The following is a 10,898-nucleotide window of genomic DNA, read 5'->3' on the forward strand; positions in this document are numbered from 1 at the left end:
GTAAAACAATCTGAATATTTCTTCTTTTTGAAACATTGTCAGTGCTTTTTGAACATTTTTTTTGTATTCCAGTGTGTGTGTGTGTGTGTGTGTGTGTGTGTGTGTGTGTGTGTGTGTGTGTGGTCTTACCGGGCTCAGTAATAATCTGACGAAGAATGCCTGTTTATACAGTGTACACAAAGAGCTCTGATGGCATAAACTCTGCAGCCTTTGATAAATTACTTACAGGGTAACTATGGTATTTGTGTTTGTGTGTGTGTGAGTGTGTGTGTGTGTGTGTGTGTGTGTGTGTGTGTGTGTGTGTGTGTGTGTGTGTGTGTCTGTGCCACTGATCATATCTGCTTCTGAGTGTACTTTGACCATTGACTTTAGTTACCCTACTCATGCAGTTATCACATACACAAACATAGTCACACGTGCCCACAAACCTACACTCATCTATTTTTTTTACTGACTTTAACATTTATTCACCAGCCTCAACAGGTATCTTTAACTTATGTAAATGAATGACACTGACTGAGTCACAGTGTTGATTTAATCAGTGATATTTATCTTTAGCGCCTGTGTTGCATCAACAGTTGGATCATTTGTAATAACAGCAAGGCCAAATTCACCTTCAGATCATGTCTGTTGCAAAGTCCAGGTGATCAAACTGTTCATTAGTATGACAGAGGTCACAAGCACAGCTATCAGCTTACACATTACAGCTGAAGAGGCCTCAGGTCTTTGTATGCTACAAGAAAGAGGAGATCCCTGCATTTTCTATGTAGTATATAGACTACTGGCTAGTCAGTTGTGCAACACCACATTTGTCTTTGTCGGCTATGTTGCAATTGCTGCTAACCTTTGATCTTTGATCTTTGTAAGGATTTTTTTAAAGAGCAGGTATAAGAGCTGTCAACAACTGAATATTATAGGCTCTGATTGTAAAAAATCCATGCTTATAATCCCTTTAAATTATGTTTATTAAATGCAAATATATCAGCAAAGAAGTTGGAAGTTTGAAGATGGCATGACTAATATGACTTTCTCTGCTCAGTCAACATTACAGAAGGGATTTTTGTAGAGCAAGTATAAGAAGCTGTCAAAGACTGAATATAGGGTTGGCAGATACAGGCCTACCATTTTAAGAAGCTTATATGTGAGCTCTGGATTAAGACAGGGCAGAGGGGAATCCAAATGTATTTGAGAAAAAGTAATAACAGCACTAATGATAACAAGGTGTGATATGTCTGCTGCCTTCAAATCAATCTCATCTTTATTGTAATGTTGTGATTAACACAGGAGATAAACACTGTACGATATTGACTGTTGGCATTATTGTTTAATATTAATTAGTGCAGTGCCCGTTCCAAAACGCAGGTGACCTACACTCAACAATGTACCTGAACGCCTCCTGTGTAGACACAACGGTTCACTCGCTGCTGCTAATCTGCTGAATGTGCTGCTCATGCTGTTTTCTCAAAAGATTTGTGTTTTGTCTGTAGTAGCACTTTCAAACAGGTAGTTCCGGGTCTGAAAAGTAAAGCCAATGTGGAAGTGCCTTAAACCTGCATTCTCTCTAATGGCCAACAGGGGGCAACTCCACTGGCACCAAAAAGAAGTCCCTTTGTATGGGAGTCTATGAGAAAATGACCCTATTTCTCTCTTGATTTATTACCTCAGTAATCACTTTCCTAATGAGTTTATGGTCCCAATCGCTAGTTTCAAGTCTTTTTCAATACAGTATGATGTTGATTTTCTACATTTTTCAATTTCAATTTGATGATAAAGCAGGGTATGCTTTAGGGTGTGGCTACATTGTGATTGACAAGTCACTATCACAGTGACAACGTTGGTTAGATAACATAAACATGGTGTAACCTCAGATTCACAGAGTATAAGCATAGCCATCACTATTTCAGTGTGTTTTCAGTTCATGAAAGTTAATTTTAACATTTTGGTCACCTAAAAAAGTCTTCAGCATTTGGTTGTAGTAAAAGACCCTCAAAGGAGTCAAATGTTCAGTTTTTCTGGTAAGTATATTTTGTTTTAATGGTTTTAAGCCTGTTTTTCACCAGCCAAAATTAGCATTAGCATTAGCATTATCACAGTTAACCATAGGCTGTAAATGAGCCATGCTAACCAAGCTAGCAGTTAGCGCTAGGGTCAGCTACATGCTCTCGTCCAAATATGGTCACTTCTCATCACTTCTAACTCCAAAACTCCAAGATGGCGACGGTCAAAATGCCATTCTCAAGGCTTCAAAACACAAGTCCACAAACCAGTGGGTGACGTCATGGTGGCTATGTCCATTATTTTTTACAGTCTATGGGTGCTTCACAATTGCCATGGTCTCAGAATATATGACACAAACATGCTGGTGACATATGCTTAACAATGTACCCGAATGTCTCCTGTGTAGTCACTTGCTGCTGCTAATCGATCTGCTAACCATGCTGCTAACACTACACTTTTTGTTTAGACACGGGGTAAGAGTGTCCATTCTTGATTAAAAGCTCTGTTTTCGCTGTCTACCTTTCTCGTTTTAGAGCACCTTTCTCTGACTCGTGTCACGCCTCATCTCTGGTCTCTCCCTGACATGCTGGAGTCAGTCAGCAGAGCCCTGAAGCTTACCCTACCCCTGAACAGAGAGGAACGGCTCACTGATCGCTGGTTTATTCAAAGTTTATTAATATTAAACGTATTGCATGTCCACATTGTACCAAATTCGACATTGCATTCCCTTGGGTCCCCAGTCATACACCCGCCAAGTGTGGAGCCAATTGGATGAACGGCTCAAAAGATACACGAAGGACATACAGACATACAGACAGAGAGTCCTTAGAGATGTTAGTAATGCTATTGAGACATTTGTTCATAGAAAAGTCCTTTTTTAAGACAGAAATGTTTATGTTTTTCAAATATAGCCTAATGAATTTCTGCTTGCATTCATTCTTAAATAATCAAATAGAACAACATCATACACCTCATGAAATGGAAATTAGTTACAATTGTTAAAGTATTATGGTGCATAAACAACACATACAGCAGATAACAGATTACTCTAATCCTAGAAAGGATTTAGAAATACAGTTCTCTTTTTTTACATATCCTGATTACAAATGTCAACTGAATAAATGTCTAAAACATGAAGCTCAATGTATGTTTCAAATCATAATTTGTGGGTCTCATTAACTACCTGCAGCTGAAGGAACTTTTCTCAGTTGATCAATGCTTCACTCTAGTGGGTAAGAAAGGGAGGACTGTTGGAAACGCCCACGCACACACACACCCACACACACATATAAAGTATTCTGCTTGCTTGCTCTTTAAGTCTGATGTTGACCCTGGTGTCATCTTTTTCCCCATGTTAACTTTATATATTACACATCTCCTGCCACTGTAACAGTAACAGCACCAGACTGGACGATTGCCTATGCCACATTGACAGGAAAGACATCACATGAATACGCAGTAAATTATTGGAAATTGCTGGAATAAAACATGGTTATACTATTTTTACAGAGTGATTTATTTGGATTACTCGTTGCTCTCCAGTGTATCACTACACCAATGGAATCATGATCTTTACATTAAAAGGAATTCATCCTTCAAATGTGAACTGGTACATTTAAGACATGAGAATTAAGATGTAATTTGTTTCTTGTTTTTAGAAGAAACTACAGTTATAATTACTTCAACAAAAGTAACAAGAAGTGGTGGAAGAAGAAATCAAATCCTTCCTTAAGTAAAAGTACCAAAAGTAAATAATCCAGAGGTCTTGCATGCAAAGTTTTACTCAAGTAAAAGTACAAAAATACTATCAGCAAAATGTATTTATACTGTCAAAAGTAAAAGTACTTATTATGCAGAAAAATGGCCACTGTCAGTAGTAAACTGTTATATATCAATATTAAAGGACCAGTGTGTAAGATTTAGTGGCATCTAGTGGTGAGGTTGCAGATTGCAACAAACTGAATGAATTACTTATGCATAATACAATGCTAATGCGACACAAAAGCAGCATTTGATTATTGTAGCTGCTCATAGTGAGGCTAATTTCAACTATTATATATACTGTTGGGTAGTTTAATCTATAAAAAGTCCATCATATTTTATAAGATGATCTTTTCTCTGTGTGTGTGTGTGTGTGTGTGTGTTTGTTTGTTTGTTTGTTGTTGTTTTATAAAGTAGCATAAAATGGAAGTAGTTTATAGAGTACATCAAATTCATGCTTAACTACTGTTCTTGAGTAAATGTATTTACGCTCCACCAGTGGTAACATGTGTCCCATTGTGTGCAGTAAAGAATTTGTCAGGTGAGTGATGGACATGCTGAGCGCAAATTTAAAAGGACTTTGTTATATGACAAACTTGCCATTTATCACTTATTCTTATGCCAGTTGACATATTACATTGTTTCTCTGATTACTGTCATTTATCTGACATTATCTGACACAAGACAGGGAAGCGTCCTTGAGGAAATAATCCCCCAAACTTAATTGTCACAAACATTACTATTACAGACAAAATTAAAAGTTAATGTTACATTTTGTGGCAAATTGTATAAATCTTAAAACTAAATTGTTAAGCCAACAATTAGTTAATTGATGACTTGTTTCATCAACAAACTATTAAAATAGACTGTGAAAAGAACTTGTAAAATATGTATTTTAGTCCCTACATCCACACCCAAGAAGTTTTAGTGCCAATATAATGACTGGCCAATAAAAAGTCTTCCTTGTGTCTAGTGTTTGCACATCATAAGAACGCAACAATAAAAATGAAAAAAAATCCAGGTGTGGGAGGATTGAAAGGGTGTTGACAGGAACAGATGAGCATAATGATGAGAAAGTCATTGAGTGTCAGTGAAGGAAGTTATAAAAAATGTCATCAGCTGGATGTGAAGTATATAAAAGCTACTGAAGATTCAAACTGTCCTCCACATCTTTAGATTCACACACAGGAACATCTGAAAGAAAAAGCAGCCAAGAAATACCGAGTCATTGTCAGGTAAGTACCTCTAGTCCTTTCAGGATGCAAAACATTTATGTTTGAGTGCACCACTGTACAAGTTATCATAAAATTGATAAGCATATGTTTTAGTGTATTTCCTAAGTATAGTTTATTTTATGGGTATAAATCCAGAGACCACTGATGTTACTGGTGTAACCTGCTTTAAAATAAACTGTTAATCTATGATTTTTTGAGTACATTTGCTTAACTGTTAACTTCTTCTAACACTGGAGGGAACATAATGTAACAATGAATTGTGTTCCTTTTTGGATAAAAATCCACTTTGTGCTCATGCCTCAACAGAAAAATTAGGTTACTCTAACTAAACAATTACATTTTCTTTAATGCTTTAATATCTCATATTGTGACATTCCAGAAATCCCTTCTTATGTTTTACTAAGGATTTCTTACTTTAGACCCCTTTAGACACATCACATTTTGCATGCAAAAATTTTTAGATGACATGTCACATACTTCTTTGATTTAAATGGTTTTCACTGCTGCTTGATCATCTTTGCTTACGTATTATTATACATTGCATATTCTTTGTACAGCAGAGTAATTGTGGCCTTGTGTGTTTTATTTTTCTGATTGTTTTAGGCATATTACAACGGCACAGGAGAAAGTTTAAGCTAGCAAAGAAACTTTGAGATCGACTTCAGGGAAAGGGATTTATACTGAGGGGGGAAACACAGATGATTAATGTGTCAAGTTTTTCTGCTGTTTTCATGGGCCTCTGGTGGTTGGCCTGGACTTTAAAATGTCGCAGATGATTGGTAGCCTAACAAGGTTGAGCAAATGTCTGCAGTCTGTCAATGCAACACGTCTAGAGCTGCAACTTCATATTTTTTTTCTGCTGAAAAGTACTCAAGATTCTGTGAATGAGAAATTCAAATAAATGCTCTTTTTTATTATCTTTCCCTAACCTCCAGGTTCATTTAAGGAAGCATAAGATGATGTTGATGTTCAGATCCCCTCTTTTCCTTTTGCTCCTCTACTGTGCAACCCAGACATTAGGTGAGCATACTGGTCACCAATAGTTTAACTGGCTTACTTCTTTCAGTTAAATCCTTCCATTTAACTATTTGTCACGCCACTTCTGTGTAATCTTAGTTTTCAATGCTTCATTCCCCCTTTTCTTTTCCCAAGGTGTCAAGATCGAGTCTGTCCCAGGCATCAACAGTGAGGGATTTATAGAGACAGAGCTGAAGAAGACAGTGTCTCTGTTCTGCAGCTCTGAGGCTGATGAGGAGTTGGTCTGGCTCAGGAATGGCGCTTTGGTCAATCTGATGGAAGGAAATAACAAGGGTCGCAGCAGCGTGTGTGTCACACCCGTCATCTATGAAGACAACGATGCAACTTTCACCTGCCACCTCGGCAGAAATACCACAGTTAGGGACTCAGTTACCCTGAATGTCACATGTGAGTCCCTTCAAAGAAGAGAGAAATAAATGTCAGATTGGCGTTAATGATAATACTAATAAGTAATATATAGTAAACAACTATTTGTACTGATATTCATTTCCCATGACCTTGACAGTTGTGGTTTTGACTGAAATGTCAGACATTCATGGTCCCCAGAGGATGAACTGCAATGTCTTTTGTAAGCGTTCACCATATTAGTTAATGAGTTATATCCATCCGTCAAGTATACAGAAAAAAACCACTTTCCCCTCTCATCCAACTGGCCAACCTGATTTAGCCCATAAATACAACATCCATGGACGTTGGGTGTTTGGTGGTTAACTTTAAACCAGCACCTTCATCAGGTCAAAATTTTAAGTTGTCCAATACTTCGGTTTATGACCAGATACCTACAAAACTAATGACATTCCCAGCAGCCTCAGCTGTACTTTGTGTTTAGTGTTACTTAGAAAATGTTAGCATGCTAACATGCTAAATTGAGATGTTGAACATGGTAAACATTATACCTGCTAAACATCAGCATGCTAGCATTGTCATTGCCTTTGTCAAAAAGCACTATGAATTACATTTGACTTGTATTAAGGGTGCTATATAAATAAAGTTTGAATGATTGTTAGCATGTTAGCATTTTAGCTCAAAGCATTGCAGTGACTCATACAGCCTCACAAAGACTCTTATTCTTGTTAAGTAATAGTGGCATTAAAGAATTGATAGCTGGTTCAACAGACCATTGAAAGCTATCAGCAAAAAAAAACAAAACTCAGCTCAAAAAACCTAGCAGTATCCATATTTTCCCTGTGGTTTTCCTCCTCAGATCCCCCAGCGCTCTCTGGCTCAGACGAGGTTGCAGTAGAAGATGCAGCCATGCTTGTCCTGCGGTGTGATATCTGGGCCAATCCACCAGTCTCATCTGTGTCCTGGACTCTAAATGGAAGCGCAGTGGATCTATTAGGAGGTGGCTTCACAGTGACCAATGATGGTTTTACAAGCCAGCTAACCACCAACAGGGTGTTTGAAAGCTTGCATGAAGGCACGTATCAGTGCACAGCAATCTCCTCAGTCTATGGAGAGTACAGCAAGGCCTTCCATGTCACAGTAACAGGTCAGTTCACACAATCATACCTCCACAATTATACAGAAGCCACATGAATAGTCTGATGTTTTATATCTTATGAATTCATATTACTGACTGATCATGATGATGATCAGTCAGTAATATGAATTCATAAAATATGAGTTGATCGTCTTCCCCCTGATCTGTAGAAAAGACCATGAAGTTCCCGCTGATGCCTATGATAGCAGCGCTGGTGGTGGTGTGTCTTACTGCGCTTCTTGCGGTTGTTTCACGCTGGGACAAAATTACAAAGGTAACACCACACAAAAAGCCCATACATACAGCACAAAGACGGACTCTGTCTCATAACAAACTGAACTTCCTAATGCTTTATTGTTCTTTTGACAGTGCTGCAAGTAAGTCCTGCCCAAAATGCCAAATGGTCATCTCTACTTCATTGAATGAGAGAAATCATGAAGATACCGCCCCTCTCTTTGTGTGCAAAAGACTGTGATTATTCCTTTACATAGTCTTTTATACCAAAGTTATTTGACATTTGTTAAATGGATGGTTTGACATTTTGGGGAATACATTTAATCGCTGTCTTGCTGAGAGTTAGATTAGAGGATACCACTCTCACAAAGGCTGGAGTCAGGTGAAACATCTAGTCTGGCTAGCTGGTTTTTGTACAGATTAAGTGAACGAGATATATCATGTTAGCAAGCTTTATATATGCTGGGAGTTACTTTTTGACAGAGTCACGCTATCTGTTTCTCCCATTTACAGTCTTTGTGCTAAGCTAAGCTAACCAGCTGCTGGCAAAACCTTCATATTGTGGTATCAATCTTCTCATCAAACTCTGGCCAAGAAAGTTAGTAAGCATATTCCCCAAAAGATCTGACAAAATGTAACATTCTGTACTGTGTTAGCTCTTTGTCATATCAACTATTGATTATGGCAGGATTATCTATGAAGTCTAGACTCAATATCACCTTGAGATCGTCCTTGGACTTGTTTTTTATTGTGTCATGCGACCTCACCCTGTGATGCAAACTTTTAAGACACCACCACCTGTTTTGTTGTTAATATCTTTGCAATAAAACTTTTTTTGTTTCCTCACAAAACCTAAAAGCACACTGACATTGTGGGGAAACACACATATATTAATTTTGATATATTAAAAGTAATATAATAGTGGATTATGGTTTAGGGATAGAATTTGTGAAGTCAATGGAGATCCTCTTTTGAATACATGGCAGAAATTTGCATAAAACACAGTGTTATCATATCTCTGGATTTTGAAATATCTAACATTGTATTTTTATTTTTTCAAGGTCATTTTACATACATATTTTAATACAGTTATTACATATTATACTTTCATGTTTGACACCACAATTTTCTAATTGCTAATGTATAATAAATCTAATATATGTTACCCAAGTACAATATTGTTCACATGTTGTCTATCTGCATCAGTCAATTAATAAATTATATGATTAATCAATCTCATTTGCCACAAACAAAACTAACACATGTCAAGTTAGTTGGCTAAAAATAATGTTACAAGCTAAAAGAAAAGAACTCTCCCTGAAAAAGAAAAAACAACTTGTTTAATGGATAAGGACTTATGATGCTTTTGGACCCCACAATGTAAATGTAGGTGTGGGTCAGTGACACATCTGTTAAACAATTAAAACATCACAATAAAAGAACTGACGCAGATTTTAAATCTTATAGTCTCTAGCTAGTTTCCACTTTTGCACTTTTGAACTTTAACTCCTGACTCAACGCTTGTTAAAATCATGTTATACATTTACTTTTAACGAGATGAAAGAACAGGGACGACCATGTCATCAGGGTCAAGGTCTTTGAGTTCTTACCAATAAAGAAACATTTAAGAGGTTCACATAAAACACTTGCAATACCAAACGAGGATGATAGCACATTTCACGAGAACGTCAAAGGTGTGAGATCAGCTTAGTCACATGGTAATCAAATATACCGTATGATGATATTGTCTGAAACTATGCCTGAAACTTTGAATCTCTAGTCTATAATTTATTTATTCGGTCCCTTTTCCGTGTCAGGCTTCTACAATTATCTCCAAAAGTCAGTAATTATTGATAATGCAATGTCTGATTGATTCAGAAATTCTCAGAGGTCACTGTCAGCTACAAAACACGTTTTAAAAGAGGTATGATGTCATGTGCTGAAAAGACAGACCTCTCTCAACTACAAAGTATCATATGAGCTAAATATATGACAAAATGAGAACGTGAATTAATTTGAAGCTCTGGTTTGCTTGTAATTGAACAAAAATAGCATATGCAAAAAACAAAAAAAAACAACAAAGTTGTTTTAGTCTACATTCAGACAATAGAGGACAAACTGTAGTTGTGATCACTACCTAATGACTGAATGAGAAAATGTTCCTTTTTTATCCTCCTTAATGGCTCAAAATGATATAGGAAGCTTTGCTTTGCATCACATAGCAGTGCTGTCATGCTGGGAACCCTTTTAACACTGTTTGATGCTAAACATGTTTTCTAGCAGCCAATTTTGTCTAATTTAGATTTCTAAAATTGTTTTCCCAACACAGGCTCCTCACAGATTGCTGTATAAGATAATAGAAGAACAAATAAATTCAAAGTTAAAGAAAAATTGGAAAAATTGGCTTGCTAAAGTCCATAAACACCAAAATGAGATACATGAAACCTTTATAATCTTCAGTATAATTATTATGATTTTCTATACTATGTTGGCACAATATAATACAATCTAATATAATACAGAAGGACATGATAAAGTTTGCAAAGCACTGGTGTTTGAAAGCATTTCACCTGCAGCTCTGTAGCGACATCTGCTGGTCACTTTACTTCAATCCCAATGATAATGATATATTTTTGTAAACTGATAGAGACAGAAAAAATATGATTGTGAGAAACTGACAGGCCTCAGTATTTGAATATTATACCAAAAGAAGAAATTATGGCAAACTCTCAATAAACTCAGCTATAAATGCTGTAAGATGCAAACTCATGGCAGTCTCTTTCTCTTTTTAATGATTTTACATTGAAGTCAATGATGCAAGAGTGGAGTACGGTTGGAAAACCAGACAAACTCATATATATATAATTCACAATCATCTGGATATCAATATAACTTCTTTGTTCATAAAAGTATAACACATCTCTCTCCTCTAAATAAACCTTAACCCACAACATGTTTGAAATCAATCCCAAAAAAAAGTCACACATAGGCCTATAAATTTCATAAAATAGCCTTCTTCATGGAAGGCATTTTCTCTCATGTCACAGTAGTAAAAGCACAAGTGTAAATAATGAAATTAATGATGTCTGAACTCCATTTAGCTGCTTCAGTTGGTATTGTGCATGCAGGTTCACAGTCATGATTTACTG

The 10,898-nt window shown here is 36.6% G+C and overlaps 1 protein-coding gene across 3 annotated transcripts; it reads left to right on the plus strand.

Annotated features, from left to right (window-relative positions):
* Nucleotides 1-1,820: 1,820 nt before the first annotated feature.
* On the plus strand, nt 1,821-8,943 carry tmigd1 (transmembrane and immunoglobulin domain containing 1). 3 transcript variants are annotated; one of them, XM_042432332.1, is made up of 8 exons: nt 1,821-2,015; nt 2,532-2,666; nt 4,936-4,994; nt 5,930-6,014; nt 6,147-6,419; nt 7,237-7,524; nt 7,686-7,789; nt 7,885-8,943. In XM_042432332.1, exons 1-8 carry the CDS (start codon nt 2,000-2,002, stop codon nt 7,894-7,896), a joined length of 972 nt encoding a protein of 323 aa, XP_042288266.1. In that variant the 5' UTR covers nt 1,821-1,999; the 3' UTR covers nt 7,897-8,943. The 3 variants fall into 3 exon arrangements, with proteins under 3 accessions (XP_042288266.1, XP_042288268.1, XP_042288267.1); XM_042432334.1 differs by lacking the exon at nt 1,821-2,015 and having other exon boundaries at nt 2,577-2,655; XM_042432333.1 differs by lacking the exon at nt 1,821-2,015 and having other exon boundaries at nt 2,577-2,655; nt 4,936-6,014.
* The last annotated feature ends 1,955 nt before the right edge of the window (nt 8,944-10,898 follow it).

This window comes from Thunnus maccoyii, chromosome 13, assembly GCF_910596095.1.
Source record: "Thunnus maccoyii chromosome 13, fThuMac1.1, whole genome shotgun sequence".
NCBI classification, from domain to species: Eukaryota; Metazoa; Chordata; class Actinopteri; order Scombriformes; family Scombridae; genus Thunnus; species Thunnus maccoyii.

Coding starts and splice junctions, on each gene's coding strand:
- tmigd1 (XM_042432332.1), top strand. Junction 4,995..5,929: donor AAATACCGAGTCATTGTCAG/GTAAGTACCTCT, acceptor CCTAACCTCCAG/GTTCATTTAAGGAAGCATAA. Junction 7,525..7,685: donor CTTCCATGTCACAGTAACAG/GTCAGTTCACAC, acceptor CCTGATCTGTAG/AAAAGACCATGAAGTTCCCG.